General features: G+C 44.1%; 1 protein-coding gene and 1 pseudogene across 1 annotated transcript in view; one reads left to right on the top strand and one right to left on the bottom strand.

Moving 5' to 3' along the window:
* Positions 1-10,945, top strand: part of GLB1 (galactosidase beta 1) — an 80,285-nt gene extending 69,340 nt beyond the window's left edge. Inside the window, exon 16 of the mRNA XM_023528402.1 lies at positions 10,379-10,945. Coding sequence (XP_023384170.1) covers positions 10,379-10,615 — 237 coding nt within the window. The 3' untranslated portion in view covers positions 10,616-10,945. The remainder of the gene's footprint in view (positions 1-10,378) is intronic.
* Positions 9,798-9,916, bottom strand: LOC111736259 (annotated as a pseudogene).
* Positions 10,946-17,158: the final 6,213 nt, after the last annotated feature.

The following is a 17,158-nucleotide window of genomic DNA, read 5'->3' as shown; positions in this document are numbered from 1 at the left end:
TATCTAGGGTCTCTAAGACCTAATAACAAAATAAAGCCCTCCCTGGGTGTCCCCACTTAAGCTTGTTCTTATTCCCTTGCTCCCTCTTTTTCTCCCCTCCTTCCTTTTCCCCTTCTCCCTCTTGGTGTTCTGCTGTGACATACATTTCCTTTGTTTGTGCTTTTTCAGTCCCTTACTCTTCCCATGTAGCCATCACATATTCATCTGCCAAGACTGGTATTAACTCCTCTGTGAAACCTTCCTAGACCCTTAGTCCAAGAAAGGACTGGCCCTGTCCTTCTTTGAGCCCCACCTGGACTCAGCACCATGATGCTTCCTTGCATTTAGGTTGGCACCTCAGTTTCACCCACTGAGTCATAGCTTCATGAGGGGCATTTTTCAAAAGTGCCCAGCTTATTCACCATCCTGCCCTCCTCCTGGGCCTGGGTGCTCTGTAAATGTTTTCAGACGAACGGGCGCACAAATGCCTGTGTTGCTAAGCCTCTGAGAAGAAAGCAAACGAGAGGAATGTAGTGATAGGAGCAGTCCAGTTAGTGATAAGGGGCTTTGCTGGGTGCTGTGGGTGCAGTGCCAAGGCAGATGAGAAGACCCGAACACAAATCATTGTTCACTAAGTGGTGTCAGTTTAGTGCATCAAGAGAAAGAACTTCCCGGAGATGCAAAGCAGAAAGAGAGCACATCTTTTACAGGGGTTGTGAAAAGGGCCGGGTTGCTTAGATAGAGCTTTAAACAGACCCGAAGAATGGCAAGCCCTTCATCAGAATCAGACAAGAGAAGGAATTTGTCAGGGAAGGAATTTTAGGTGAAAGAATAATAGAAGCAAAGGTGCAGAAATGGAAAAGCAGGGGACGTTTTAGAGGTCGGAGTGGGTTCACCTTGGCCAGGTCATAAAGGTGTCACACCCAAGAGTTACAGACACAGGCGTTCTGCTCAACTCTTTAGAGACACTATCTTCACAATCATCAAAAGTAGCACATGTGGTAGGATGTCGTATCATTTTCTCCAGTTTACAGATGAGCAGATAGAGGCTCAGAGAGCTAAGTATCTAGTGTGAGGTGCAGAAGTAGGTAGTGGAACAGCTCCCCGAGCCCCAAGTCTGACTTGTGGGCCCACATGCAAAGGCAGGCAGCACTGCACAAAGCCTCAAAGGCCAATGAGGAGCTTGTGCTAATAATCTAGGCAGGGGCTCATGACTTTAAATATTCTGCACCTCATGCTGGAAAAGGACATATACAGACACTATTCATGAATGTGTTCGAAGGTTCAGAACCCCCAAAGCCCATCTAATCCATATATCCTCTTAAAACCTATTGTCCGTACCAGCATTATCCAAACTTACCAAAAGGTGGGAAAACCCAAATGTCCATTAGCTGTTAGGTGAATAGACGAAAATGTGGTATATCCATATAATGGAACGTCTTTTGGCAATTTTTATTTATTTATTTTGGGAGCAATTTTAAAAAGAAATGAAATACTAATACATGTTATAACATGGGTGAACCTTGAAAGCAGTTCAATGAAAGAAGCCAGTCACAAACCGCACATATGGAATGATTCCATTTATATGAAATGATTCCATTTCTATGAAATGTCCAGAACCAGCAAATCTATAGACACAGGAAGATGAATGGTTGCCCAGAGCAGGCAAGGGGGAGTGATGGAGGGTGTGGGTGGAGCATGGAGAATAACTGCTAAAGGGTGCAGGGTTTCTTTTTGGAGTGATGGAAATATTCTAAAATTGATTGTGGTGACAGTTGTACAGCTCTGTAGTATCCTAAAAACCACTAAAGTATACATTCTTAAATGAGTGAATTGTATGGGTGTGAATTATATCTCAATAAAGCTTTACGTACACACACATACACAGGCCCATACATAGGCTGCGTGGACCTGGGTTGGGTAGGTCTGAGGATGAGAAGACATACGTAGATCATACATAAAACAGAGCACCTGTGTTTTCTGTTATTTTCTGACGAGCACTGGTCCCTGTCGCTGGGGACTGCCCCGTGCCAACTCCTAACATTCTGAATGATGAGCACACAGGCAACAGACAGATGCCACAGGGCACTGAGTTCTGACTTTTGGGAGAATGAGTGCTTTGGCGGATCCGGGAATGGGGGTGAGGATGGACTGAATAACCATTTCTAAGACTGTGCCTCTGGGCAAACTAACCCTCCTCCATCAGGGTGGCCCTGACAAGGCTCCTGTCCCCAGTCTCTTAGCTTATGCCATTCACTTGCTATAAAGAAACTACCTTGATTTAGTGAATGAAGTCACTGGTAAGAGTGATTCATGAGATAAAAAATCACTTTGGGTTACTTCGGCATTACTTGAGTCGGATGTGGCTTTCTGGTTAAATGCCTGAACGTCAACTAGGATTTCTGTGGGAAGAGGTCAAGCATATTTTGCTGTCTCCAAGAGACACCGTCCAGCAGATGTCTGCACAGAACTCTAATCTGACTACAAACTCCCTAAGATAGGCAGTGCTTTGTGTCATATATACTGTACCTAAAATGTCGTGTTCTGCCAACGCAGTGACGTTCGTGCGGTTTCTCTCTCCTTCAGATGGATGTGGATAAGTCTCCTGTCAATATCCTCTGCAGCTGTCCTGGTTTTTCAGCCACTCATAGTAGGTTTGGTTGTATATCAGAACATGGTAGTGAGAGGGTTGAGGTAATGTCCCAGTTTCCCTCAACCAGAATTATGCTTTGAAAAGCTAAGAATCAAAATAGAATACTGACTAAAAGCAGTTTTATTTTTCAGAGGCAAACATTACCTCTTTGAAGGTGTAAACAATCATGAAACAAAAGAATTTATAACAAAGAGCTGACAGAAATCCCTTTTGTCACCAGTTCTATCCTGAGGCCTGGTCACCAGAAAGACCAAGTGATTAGAAGGTTGGAACTTTCAGCTCCACCCCTCAAGCTCTGGGGTGGGAGTGGAGGAGCGTCTAAAGATGGAGCTCTATAACAACTAGGACGGGGAGATTTGGAGAACTTCTGAGTTGGTGAACACATCCAGATGGTGGGAGGTGCACCTGGAAAGGGCTGGAGCAGGCAGGGGGCAGACAGGACATGTTCAGACTCATGTACTTACTAATCATCCCAGAGGAGCTATCTACTCTTGCCCATCAATCAAAGAGTTGGCCATAAAATCTGGAAACATAGCAAATAATAATAATAATTTTGCTTTTATTATAAAGCTGCATTCAATACAATGAAATGATATCATCTACGTTTCTAGATCTTGTGGCCATCCGTAGAAGGAAGGCCTGTTAGTCTTTATAAGTCTGTACAAATCGAGAAATGAGTTACAATGTAAGTAAAAGGTATGTCTTCAGTGCTCGTCATGGAAATGCAGAGGTGAGGTACCTGTCCCAGATTTGGAGTGGTTAGGAAAAGGTCACAATCAGTAGAACTAACTCCAGAAGGGAGGGCGATGGGTAGGAATTACCTTTCTGCTCCCACACACCTGTGAAGCTGTTCCTGCCAAGGCCACTGGCGCCTACATGGTGGTAGGTTCCCCAGACATTTCTCAGGCCTCGTCTTGAACTCTTGGCAGGTAACATCTGACATGGGCAACCACTCCCTCCCTTGAAACTGTTCTCCTAACTTCTGTGACCACACTTCTCCTTCTCTGTTCCTGTTCAGGCTTCTCTTTCAGTTACTGTGTTTCAGATGCCTGGGCTTGATTCTGGGCTCTCTTCTGACACTCTCAGGAGGTGTCATCTTCACAGACGTGCCCGTAACACCTAGCTCAGTATTTCTGAGAACCCACTGCCAACCGACGGTGTGGGCCTGCCATTAGAGGTCTCATAGGCACCTCCACCCTGATCCACATAAAACAAAACTTTTTCTCCCCATCACCCCTGAAACCTGCTTTTCTGCTGCAGAGTGGTCCAGGGAGAAAGGACGAAGCTAGGACTTGAGTATAGCAGTGGGAATGGAGGGGAGGGTCCAGCTGAGAGAAATAATACAAACAGCCACATCAGTGAGAGCTTACTGCGTGCCAGTCCTTTGGCTGAGTGCTCACATGTGTCTTCTCACTTAGTCATTTTCACGACAACCCTGAGAGAAGGCACAGACACAATTGAGATAGCCCTGACAGGATTTGGTGATTGATTAGTGAAAGAAGAACTGACGGAGGATGGTTCTACTATTTTTTAATTGGGTTTATAAATACGATTTACTTTACTGAAAAGTAGCATGCTAACGCACCTCGATGTGTATCAGTTAGCTTTTGCTATGTAACAAACTGTCCAAAACTTAGTGGTTTAAAGCAACAACTATTTATTCGGCTCATCATTTTGAGTATTGGCAGAATGGGTGGTTCTTCTACTGGTCTCACTGAGCGTGACCTTCTAGTTAGCAAGGAGGCTCTGCTCCTGGGTGATAGCAGGCTGTCGGCTGAGGCAACAGAGGAGATTGGGCCATGTGTCTCTCTCGTCATCCAGCAAGCTAGCCCAGGTTTGTTCTCATGGTAACCGGGAGGGTTCAAAGAAAGAATGCAAATGTTCGAGGCTTCCTAAGGCCCAAGCCAGAATTCACATGTCACTTCTCCCACATTCTTTGGCCAATACAAGGCATTAGGTCATCTCAGTCGAAGGGCTGGAGAAACAGATTCTGCCTCTTAATAAGGGGAGCTGCAAAGAATTGTGGCTATTTTTTGCATTCTGCCACAGGTTTTAGTACTATTTGACCCTACCTTCATTCTGAATTTGATATGCTTCTTAACTTTTTTGGCCCGATTTACAAAATCTTCTATCTAATTTGTTGTTTCTTGTCACAAGTCCTGTAAACTTAGAAACTAGATAGTCAGACTTCTTTCTACAAATATATATTAATTTAGTAATATAACTTAGAACTGTAGGCAAGCAAGATTAAACAGGCTCTGAGTGAAGGAGGATTTCCTACAATTTTTAGTGCATGGACTTTATAACAAATATTATATGGCTGCCTGGAGGTCATATTCACTCAGCAGTGCTTTGTTTCAGACATGTGGGGTGGCGTGATGCCTGCTAGACGAGGTACCCCATAAAAAGAGTCAAGCAATAATGGAACTTCTGGGAGCTGAGAAGGAAAGGAATTTACATTTGGGGTTTGACAAAAGGAGGAAGTGATTCCTCTTTTATGCTAATAGTTTAGGTTTCCGTGGCTTTAATTCTATTTTAGTTTGTCCTGAAATACAAAGAAACCATACAGTTTTTAACTTTCTTACTCTAAGATCAAGGAGCAAGAAAAGGAGTGTGATTTGCATCACCTGCAGACCCCTTCAGGGTTACTGCAGTGAAATTTATTTAACATCTTATCTAAGCAAGCCCCTATTTTACTTTTTTTTTAATTCTCTTTTTCTTTTCTTTCCCAAGTTAGCATCACAATTACTCATGAACTGTGTGAGATGAGAGTCTTTTAACCTTGAGAAAAGGACCTTTGTCTTTTCCATTCTAAGTTCTCCAAGTATCTAACTGTCTTCTTTCAGAGTATGACAAAATTGACATTCAACCCGAGTTTGTTGTTTTTAAAGGAACTCTCGGCCGTATTTTAAAATTTTTAAACTGACTTAAAACAGCATTGGAACTTTTGCTTTAAATTCTTATGAGGGGATTGTATTTATCTAGAGAATTTAAAACAGACAGCAAACATCTGTCTGATTAACAAAGTAGGTCAGGTATTTCCAGGAACCTAAGGTTTATACTGTCATCACCTTGGTGATGACAGTGAAGTGTGGGAAGTCTGTCGGGGTGGGGGGGTCAAGCCATGGTCAGAGAAAGTCAGACTTTGTCATGGAACTATTTTAGCTGGGATAGCCCCAGGAAACCCCAGAAGCCACTAGTGTTCACTCTACAAATGCTCGGCCCCAATGGGGCTCGCTATATTAATTAAGAATGTGTCTACTTTTAGGTCACATTTACCAACATGTCAGGCTCTCCCTGCCACCAATAATTTCAGCATGATTTTTTAAAGAAAAATTAGAGTGTATGTGTTCCTTAAAATTGAATTTTTAAAGTTCAACTCTTTTTAAGTGATTTTTTAGCACGTTAGAAAAATTACTTCTAAAAAAAAAAAATCACAGGGCTATTCAAGGAAAAATGCAAATACTTCATTTTTCCTCCAGTAAACAGTGTTCTCTAAAACTCTTAAGCCGGGAGCAAAGGAATATGAAGTATTCTTTCCATAGTGCTTTGTGTCACTTCATCAGTGAATCTTTTCTCAGGCTGAATTATCAACCAGTATTATCCAATGCAAGCTGCTAGGAATATACAGAATACCGCTCTGTGGAGTGATGAGAACCTTGCCTTGGACAAATGGACAAAGCCTTTCCCTTCATAGAGCCTATGCTGGAAATAGCTGATAAACCAGTAATCAAACAGATGATACAAGTATCAAGGAATGACAATAACTAGAAGAAAAAGAACAGAGTAAAGGGGTGGTGAGGGACTTGGAATGGAAAGCCGAGTATACAGGAGGTTGACTGTGACTCTCTTCTCTGAGGAGGTGATGGTGGAGTTGAGACCTGAGTGTTCAGAAGGCTTTAGGTCTGGGGAAACGGGTATGGGCAATACTTAATGCACAGTGAGAAAGCTTGGTGTGTTAAAAAGTAAGCGGGGAAAGGTCCAGTGAGGACTTGAGTGAGCAAGGGGCAGAGTGGCAGAGACAGGGTCTGTGGGCCATGGTAAGAGAATTAGAAGCAGGAGCGTGTGAAAATCATCTGATTCTCATTTGGCTGCTGTGGGGAGCCTGGGATTCTACAGTCAACAGAGGAAGTTGGGAGACTTGTGAGGAGGCCGCAGTCATCTAAGACAGCACTGACTGTGATATGCTCTAGGAGACTGGCTCTAGTGGGGAGAGAAGCAGAGAGATTGTGATCTGATAATGAAATTACAGGTATTTCAGCCATGCTGTCCAGTATGGTAGCCACTCGCCTCATGTGACTATTTACATATAAATTTAAATTAATTAAAAGAGGCAATTAAATTCCTCCTTAGCACTAGCCACATTTCAAGTGCTTATTGGCCTCTAACCAGTGCATGTAGTTACTCTGTGGGGCAGCACAGAATGTTCCATCATCGCAGTAAGCTCCAGCCTCCAGAATTCTTCACTCCTTTCTCTTGGAAGGGCAACCGAAGTGCCATATACTTTATTTAGTGACCCTTTCTTTAATGTGAAGAGCTGAGATTGGAGGGAAATTTTGTCCTGAAGAAGTTCATAGCTGGAGAAATAATCAAGGTCACAGGAGATGTAACTAACCTTGGGTTTAGGGAAAGTTGAGGGGAAGGTGCAGAGCACAATACCTACATACTGGAGAGTCATTTGGGTGAATTAGGAGGCAGGGTCCGTATGGCAGCTGACTGCTCAAAATGGGTGACAGTTTGGGGGAGAAAAGAACGAGAACAGATTGTGCAGTGTCCAGAAATAAAGAAGCAGTTAGGAGAAAGATAATGCCAACTTTGATCAGCAACTAGGAGTGACAGTTTGGGGTTATGTCTGTCAGTCACAGCGCAGCCTGGGAAGTGAGGCTGCTGGGAGTAGTCTTTAGTAGGAATTAGAACTTACAGGAATGTGGGAAGAGCTTGGAAAACGGAAGTTGGAAGAAGGGTTAGAAAATCAAAGGCGGAAACACTAAACAACCCTCCTGCACTGATCAAGTCAACACTTTGACACCTCAGCAACCTCAGGAGCAAAGTCCAGCCACACAAGCAGTACTTTGTGAAGCTCACAGGGACTGTTGCCTTATGAGGCCACCACACTGTTGGTCAGCAGGGCAGCCTTCAGGAAGGTGAGCTGGACATGGAGCCGAGGAGACCAAGGAAGCCCTGAACCTGCAGGCACCCTGGTCCTATCAGTCCTGGTCTAGCCATGAAAACCCCCAAGAGCCAGGCTGCTGCTTCCCTTCCACCTTCCTAATCTCAACAAGGTCCTTCCTCTTTTGGCCAACTCTGACCCGGAAGCCTCTGGTGGGGGAGATTTAGGGAAATGGTCACCAGCTTTCCAGGAAGACATGCCCGATTCAGCACAAGGGATGTGAGGGACTGTCTTGGATACCTATGAAGTAGAGTTTTAGGTGTGAGAAGGAACCAGACCTCAGCGTCGTTCATCTCACTCTTTGGTCAAGAATTGGCTTGGCCTTTGTCGGGGACACGGTGTGGAGCCTGTGTCACACAGACCGTTTTTCATGTGCTGCTCACAGAGCCCTCTCATTGATCTACCTTTGGACCCATTACCCGCCTTGACCACAAAAGTGAAGTGCTGCTGTTCGTTAATACTGTGAAAACAAGGCACCAGCAGATGTTAAACTGATAAAAACCCAGTAAAGCTGTCATTTATAGACCTTTTAGGATTGATCGAGATAGCTTATCCCATGGTAAAAACAAGAGTAAAACAGTTTTGAGTACTGTGAAACTGTCATCCGTTTTCTAAATGACTTAATGCAACCAAAGGATAGTTTTTAATCATTGGCTTCCTTTTGTGGGCACGTGAGTGCCCAGATCTTTTTATGTGAGTAGTGGGAGGAGCGCTGCCACTTACTGAGTGTGGCCCCAGTGCCAGGCGCTGTGCTGACCATTAGACATGCACTGAGTCTTCCTGTCCTCCCTGTCCCCAGTTACCAGTGTGAGTTGGGACCTGCCCAAGGTCAGACAGCCAGTAAGTGTCAGGACTAAGATTTGAACCCAGCTAGGAAATTCTGAGGGAGCCGGAATAAAGGGGACACCCAGAGGCTGAAAAATACCCAAAGGTGTGGAACTAAGGAGCCGTAAGGTGAGTGACAGCAACTGTGATGTGGAGCATACCAGGGGTCAGGGCTCAGCAGGTGACAGCCATGTCTGAGTCTCCTCTGGTGTGTCACACCCCCCAATATACAGATGGTCCTCGACTTATCATGGGTTATGCCCTAATAAACTCACCGTAAGTTGAAAATATTGTAAGTCGAAAATGCATTTAATATACCTAACCCACCGAACACCGTAGCTTAGCCTCGCCTACCCGAATGTGCTCAGAACACTTACATTAGACTACAGCTGAGCAAAATCTTCAAGCACAAAGCCTATTTTATAATAAATAAACTGTTGAAAATTTCATGTAATTTATTACACATACCGCTTTTGCACTAGTCATAAAGTAGAAATGTCCTAAGTTGAACCATCTTAAGTTGGGGACCATCTGTATTTGGGCCGCTGTGGGTAGCGAATTCTTTATTTCTTCTTCCTTCCTTCCCTCCCTCCCTTCTCCCTTTATTCCTTCCTCCCTCTCCCACATATTCTTTCTCTCTTTCTTTCTCTCCCATGTGTGTGAGCTCCCCCTCTTTTGCTTTTCTTCTTTGTTTGTGATAGAATGTTCGATCTATTCAGCCAACTGTTAAATCCTACCCTATAAGCAAATCCTCGCACCGGCAGAGGCTGTGCAGACACACCCAAACGTGGCCCTGTTCTTTAAGAGGTTCTCCTCCACTCTCAGTTTTGTAGCCGAAGCAGCTTCTGCTCACAGAAATTGTCTTTGCGGCTTGTAAGATCACCTCTGCTCCTCAAAGCAAGCAGGCCACCCTCACTCTGTCGCTGGTGTGAAAACCATTAAAATGCACCAGTTAATATAGACGCCCAACTGGGCAGACCCCGTCTCTCGTCTCTCGTCTCTCCTTCCCCCAGCCCCCACATCCTTCCTGAGGGGTGGTTTGGGGATGGCTCCTGGGACCTGTGTGTTCCCTGTGCACATTTTGTGCACGGAGACAGCATGGTCAAGACTTGCCTCTAGGAGGGGAGAACAAAGGAGGAAAGCTCTCCTCATCGGTATTTTTTTTTTTAACACCTACAGCACCCAGTATTCCTGGGTGGTCTCCCATCCAAGTACTAACCAGGCCCAATCCTGCTGAGCTTCCGAGATCAGACGAGATCGGGCGTGTTCAGGGAGGCATGGCCGTAGACTGGAAAGCTCTCCTCCTTGAGGCCATTCAGCGAGTCTCTTTGTACAAAAGAATCAGGAGAGGCTGGTATGTGGAGACAGGCAGTCCTCCAGGACCCAGGACAAATTCAAAACCTTAATGCAACTGAAACAGCGTTGTCCGGTAGTGACATGTGTAGCTGCTGAAGCCAGTCAGAGGGACCAAACACGCATTTTCCTGATGCAGGAGTGGGTATTTGGGAACCATTTCTTTTTATTTCTCCCACCCAACCCCTGCCCGACTTGGCCAGTCATCTTGGTAGAACGCTGGAACCCAGACTGGCCTGGGTCTGGCTCTCAGGCCTTGACCTGGAGGGAGAGTGTCTTTATGGGGGGTTTCCTGCCTCCGCCGCTGCTGGCTGACCCATGTGCATCCCAGCTCTCCTGTTCATCAGAGGTAGTGCAGCTGGGGTTGATGGTTTCTCTTTCTCTTTCTTTCTCTCAAGGGTCAGGTGTGGATTAACGGCTTTAACCTGGGTCGCTATTGGCCAGAGCGAGGCCCCCAGATGACCTTGTTCGTGCCACAACATATCCTGGTGACATCGGCCCCAAACACCATCATAGTGCTGGAATTGGAACGGGCACCCTGCAATGATGATTGCCCAAAACTGTGCACTGTAGAGTTCGTGGACAAGCCGGTTATCAGCGAAGCCGTGACCTACAGTCGTCTTTCACACTTGTGACGGGACCATGTATGAAGACTAAAGGCAATGACCCTTTGGAATTCTAGCCTTTCACATACCTCACATATCCCCCTTGCAGTGGCACCGTTCACGGAAGAGTTCAAGTGGAAAATAGATTTAGCTCATGTGTTTCACCTGAGGTTTCCCTGTAGCCTGACAGTACCTCACCTTCTGCTGCCAAGGGCCACCGTGGCTGGGTGATGGGGGTAGAAGCACATCAGTGCACAGGTGTGTTTGCAGAGTTGGAATGGAGGCTTTCGAGGTGTTTCTGATTTTTATTTTGGAAGAATCATGCTGTCTTTTTGTTAAATAAAATTTGCATTTATGATATTACTGTTTTTAATGTTGAGCAGGTATTAAATTAGAGGTTCCAGTTTATATCATAACTAGACTTGAGTGGGCTGAATTAACCACTTCACTAACTTGATATTCAAAGGCATGGAAAATCGTCTTGGTTTGATCTAGTGGACTACTGCTTTTCTGATCTTTATTTGAAGTTCAGTTCCATTTTGCATGTTTAGACGTAACAGCTGCACCTATCCACACGACACAGGACTGCACACATGTCAGTAGACAAGCATACACATGAGTGCATATGCTGTGTACATACATGGATATGCAGGGACGTGGTGTTGCATGATATGCATGTCCTGCCCAGGGCAGTAGCTCTCTTCTGTGGACCTCTACACCATGCCCAGTTCTGAGCATATTATATATTTAATTCACTTGTCCCTCACAAAAACTCTGGGGAATGTACTGTCATCTTCCCTGATTTAGTAGGCCACACAGCTGTAAGTGGTAAGAACAGGGTTTGAACCCAGGCCATAGGGCTCTGGTGTCGAGACACACATTGCATATAATATATCAGCACGTGCTTATGTTCCCATAGGAAAGGATTGGAACAACATAAACAAAAACTAATCTTTAATGTGATCACATCTGGGTGGTGTTTAGGAAATGGCTCACTTTTTCATTTTTGCTTACCTGTGTTTTAAATTCTTTACATAGAAGATGTAAAATTTTTTAAGAGAGGAAGAAAGGAAAGATTTTTCAATGCTAATCTACAACATAATTTCATGATACTGTTTTTCATCTCATAGACATCAGTAATGAAGATCTGGAAGTGAACAGGGAGTTTTGAAACTCTGGTCGAGCGAGCTGTGGGAGTTGAGACAAACTGAGACTAGAACTATATGTAGAACTATTTCCCACACCATCCTTTTCTCTGTATGCTGCATCATGTGACGTTCGGGCATCCCACAGGGTGAAGGAGGTACCGCAGGGACCCACAGCCTCATTTCATTCCTTTTCCTTCCACTGTTAAGTTACCAAAAATTTATAAAGTGATACTCAAGAATTGTGTCCAGTGATCAGCTTTGGAAAGAAATGCGAGGTGATTCCTTTTAAGGCATTATGTACGTAGGTAAACTGTGTCTCCCCTGTCTCAGAGGCCCGCGTGGAGTCTCCAGAAGGCTCCGGTAGTGGAGTGAGATCTCCTCATCAGAGTGTGCACTTCCCTTCCATGCTCTCATCCTGTCTTCAGAACCACCCTGTAAGGAAGACAGCATTAAACCCATTCTACAGATGAAAACATTTAAAGTTTCAGTGAGAGGCAAAGTTGGATTCCAGTCTGGTCTGTCTCCATCCAAAGCCAGAGTATTTTGTCTTATCAATATGAGGCAATCTTTTAGGGTTTCTCCCCTTTCTATAGCACCGTGACTTCCCTTGTCCAGGATGTCCTGTTCTGGAAAACAGGATCTTAATACGTAAATAGTAGTACCGCCCTGGACTCTACCTCCAACCCATCCAACTATGTATCCTAGCTCTGAGGGGCATTTACCTTCTACATTGTCATTCTCAAAATGTGATGTGCCTTCTGTCACTCCTGATTCCTGAACTCTGTGTATGGATAGTACCTTTGAAAATAATAAGAGCAGTACCTTTATCGCCTGCTATGGAAACCTTTTATATTAACTTCTTTAAGTTGATTTTAATACTCCAGGACTTTTTGAGCAGGCTTGTGCTAACCCAGCCAAAACACTGATGATCTTGGAATCTTACCATATTTTTAATCATCCTCGTAATGAACATCGTGGCCTTTCCTTTGTGTCGTTGGTTATATGTATCTCACATTTATATGATCTTTAGAACATCTTGTTTTAAAAACAGTTTTATTAAAGTATAATATACATACCATAAAATTCCCCCATATTAGGGTACAGTTTGATGAGTTTTACAAAATTGATACAGTGGTACAGCCATCTCCACAATCTAGATTAAGAGAACTTCTTTCACCCTGGAAAGTTCTCCTGAGCGGGATGTCTCCATTCCCATACCCCACACCAGGCAACCACTACTCTGTTTTCTGTCTCTCGTTTTTCCTTTTATAGGAATATTCTATAACTGGGGTCACAGTATGTAGTCTTCTGTGTCTGACTTCTTTCACTTAGCATAATGTGTTGAGGATCATCCATATTGTAGCAAGTTCAGGAATGAAGTCCTTTCTAAGAAGTGTTCCATTGTGTAGACATGCCACATTTTTGTCTATCCATTTGTCAGTTGATGAGCGTTTGAATTATTTCCAGTTTGGGGCCATTTTGAATAATACTAATCTGAACATTCATGTATAATTCTTTGTGAGGTCGCACGTTTTCATTTATTTTGGGTAGATACCTCAGAGTGCAATTGCTTAGCCATATGGTAAATGCATGTTTAACTTTTTAAGAAACTGGCAAGCGATTTAAGAACATCTTTTTTGAGGCTAGTGAGGAATGAATAAGCGACAGAGTTGCACTCAGCAGAGCCCTGTCTATTCTGGAGATGGAGTCTCTTCTGTCTTCTCTCACGATCCCCTCTCTGCCTCAGGCTGTTCACGCTGGCACACGCGCTCGCTCGCTCTCTCTCTCTCTCTCTCTCTCTCCCCCCCCATCCTCTCCTCCTCTCTCCTCCCCTCCTCTTCCCCCCACTCTCTGCCCTTTCCCTCCCCTCTCCTCTCTCTGCCTCTGTTAGTCAGTCTTTGTTTCTCAGCAAATCCAGTTTATTCAGAATGAAATCGTTTACCTCTAAGCCGAGTTTGGTTTTTTTTCATTGTTTCCCCAACAAGCAAGATGTCTTCTGTCAGATGACACAAATAGGAAATGATCTTGTGTGATCTTTGTCTCTTGCCTTATAAGAAAAAAAAAAAGTCATTTTTGAAAATTGCCTTTTTAGTCAGTGCGAGCGATTCTGTCTGGGCTGGGGTAGAATAGACAGCTAGTGGGGACCAATCGCTCATGGGCTAGGAGGAGTGGTCAGTATCCAGACAACTGGAGTAAGGTGGTTAGTGTTTAAGCCCAGCACTTGTTCTTGGTCTGACTGAAAGCGTTACTTTCCGGGGTGTCCCTTGCCTTCCAGCCTTCTGGCCTCGAGGCTGGGTAACTGGACACCCACAGCCGTCTGGTTGTAAACGCCCAGTGAAGATTCTGAACTGATTACAAGTAGACAGTTGCTCTACTTGTGTCCCAAGGGGATTTCCCCTGTGCGAGGAAGCCTCCCACAGCTTCAGTCCTCTGAACTCCCAAGCCAGCAGCATTGTCCACCCAGGTGAAACAGGACAGACTCGGGAACAGAAACATGTCCCCAGAAACACTCAGGGACAGTCACTCGCCGTCAGCATGATCTCAAGCGAGTGGTTCAATTATAAACCTCAATTTCTTTATATCCTAAGTAAGGCTCCCACCTCGTGAGGTTTTTAAATCAAATCATTAAAGCACCTGCTATGTAGCAGGTGCTTACTGAATGCTAGTTTGATTCTTTCCCTTTGCATTCCTCCATAGAAGCAGATGAGTGACCCTGTGGAAACCTGAGGGACAAGGGAAGAAGAAATACCTTCTAGGACACACCATCCTTTCCCTGTAACCCTTTGTATTCAGTTCGGCAACTTGGTTCTTCTGACCAGCCACTATGCTTGGGTAAAGGATATGAACGTGAAGGACATAGTCCACTATAATACTTGGACACAGGCTGGAAGGTGGAGGAGGAGGTTCCACAGAAAGGGAGAACGTACATCACTCTTCAAGGCCCTCTAGCATTAACCTGACATTGCCGGGGGCCAGGGGCCTGCCTGAGCCTACGGGAAAGACTCGAGATCGAGTCTGGACTGCAGAGACTTCAGTGTGAACTTCCTCAATGCTCCACTTCCTTGTTCTCAAAACTTAAGCAACTTTCCAGTGCCAACATACTGAATTTATGGCCCAAAGGGCATTTCTCATCATTGTGTACTGTTTTGGTTGTCATCTGTTTCTGCCTATCAGATCACTTCAACAAGTTTGCATAAGTGGCATAAAACAACTATTTTGTGATGTGCGTGATTCTACGAATTAGGAATTTGCACAGACAAGCTCAGGATGGCTTGTCTTTGTTCCTTGATATCTGGGGCCTCTACTGGGTACTAGAATCATCTAGGGGTTCCTTCACTCACATATCTGGCATTTGAGCTGGGCTGACTTGAGATCTGAGCTCAGCTGGGACTGTCAACCAAAACATCTCCATGTCACTGTTTCCTGTGATAGTGCTAAATAATAATAATAATAAATAACACTCATAAAGTACTTTTAACATTTAATTTTGCATACAGTATCTCACTGAGTCTTAATAAGAATTTTTGGAAGAAATATAGCAGATAACGTGCAGCCCAATTTGCAGTGTAGGAAAATTGGTAGGTAAGAAGGATTGTGATTTACCCAAAATTGGGGGAGGGGGTGTGTAACTGAGACGCTTGCCTCCAGATCCTGTGCTTTTTTCCCACAGGCAGGTTGCCTTGATTGGTTGAGCTGCAAGGAAGAGGTTTTGTATTCCATTTGCGAAAACTCAAAACACAGAAGAATGATATTTCTTTCAGCCATACTTCCTGGCTTGCAATCAAGCCTGGTGTGAGCTGTGGCCCCAGGTTTTGGTGAATGACCCATGAGACTCTGTATGTGTGCTTGTATGTGTGTGTGTGCACGCACGTGTGTGTGGTGAGCAGAATGGCCTATATGTGTGGGGCCCCAGTGGAAACAGATCAGTAAGTGAGGAATCCTCCACATTGCAAGATGGCGTGCTCCCATGGCCAGGCCTCCTCCCCCCGCCAACAAAACCCACCCTTGTAGAGTCCAGCCTCTCTTCTGATTTAATTCGTTCTTTGACACTCAGCAATTTAGTGTCAATTCTCTAAGAATTTAGCTGTAAAGTTCTGTGAGCAGTGGATCTCTCTGAAAGATGTGAGCAGAAAGACATTACATGGAATTGTAGCTGAGAAGTCAAATGGCGACTCTTGGTTTTTCTCCAGAAGGAGCTCTTCCACAGTGACCAAGGAGACTGGGAGTGGACAGAGAAGCACTGCAGACTGACATCAACTTGAGCCCTTGGGATGATAAGAACCTCACAATTTTCTTTGCAGGTGACTAGGCTCATCTGTCCACTCTCTGCCATGCTTGGTAGATACCAACACACATTTGCAAAGAACGAATACAGTAAAGTACACAAGGGACCACACCAAAGAGTGAATTTGTAGTAGATGAGATGTCCTTGGACCATTCCCAGAGCCCCCCATGAGTCTTTCATGGTTTTGTATTCTAAAATTAAGATTGCCTAGAACCTAAATGCCAAATCCTTCCACTAGATGGGACTTTTACAGTACAGTAAGTTCTCTATTAACATTGTCGATAGGTTCTTGAAGGCTAAATGACATATAACAAAACCAACTTTACCATAGGCTAATTGATATAAACAAGAGTTAAGTTTCTATGGCATCTCAGCATTATAATGAAATGACATTGAACAAAATGATGATATTCAAGGACCTGCTATATATACTAAATATCCACAAGAAAGAGGAGCTAGATGGGCATAGGACTAGTTCTGTTTAACTCTTTATTAAAAGATTCTATGATTGCCTGAGGAGCTGACAATAGGCAAGTATTTATTGGAATACATCTTCTAGGCCCTGTCCTGAGGTTATTGTATGTTCATGTCAGTCTCATTACAAACTCCCAGAAGCCAACCTGGTTAAAGATGAAATTCTGATTGTTTGGAGGACAGAGGTGGAAGATAGAAAGAAAGAAGATTCATCTGATTTATTTCCTCTCTGAACATCAGAATTTTTCTTCCTAATAACTAGGGAGGAGCTACCCATCTCAGGTATTCAAATAAAGCCAGGCTTTTGAGAATAACTTCTCACTCTGGTATAAAAATTCAGTGCCTATGTTGCCTATGTGGTAACATATATAGACTGCAAAAACCATACGGCAGCTGTGAACCAAACTTTTAGCCCCTTTTCATTGAGCAGGACCCTTCAACATTATCTTGGTCTCAACTGCTCCTTTTTCTCTTGGTAACAAAGTTTCTGCCCCCACATTTTTGTACACTAGAATTGCTGCTTCTTCGTTTCAGATATCCTATCACTTAAGTCCTTGGTCTTTAAACCTGAAATTTCTCCAAGATCTATTCTTTACAAAAATGTTATTAATCTCCAATGTGCTCTACAAAATTGCTTGTAGCCTACATCTCTTTGTTAAGTCAAGG

This window comes from Pteropus vampyrus, unplaced genomic scaffold, assembly GCF_000151845.1.
Source record: "Pteropus vampyrus isolate Shadow unplaced genomic scaffold, Pvam_2.0 Scaffold1, whole genome shotgun sequence".
Lineage (NCBI taxonomy): Eukaryota > Metazoa > Chordata > Mammalia > Chiroptera > Pteropodidae > Pteropus > Pteropus vampyrus.
This window is presented reverse-complemented; position numbering and strand designations above follow the sequence as displayed.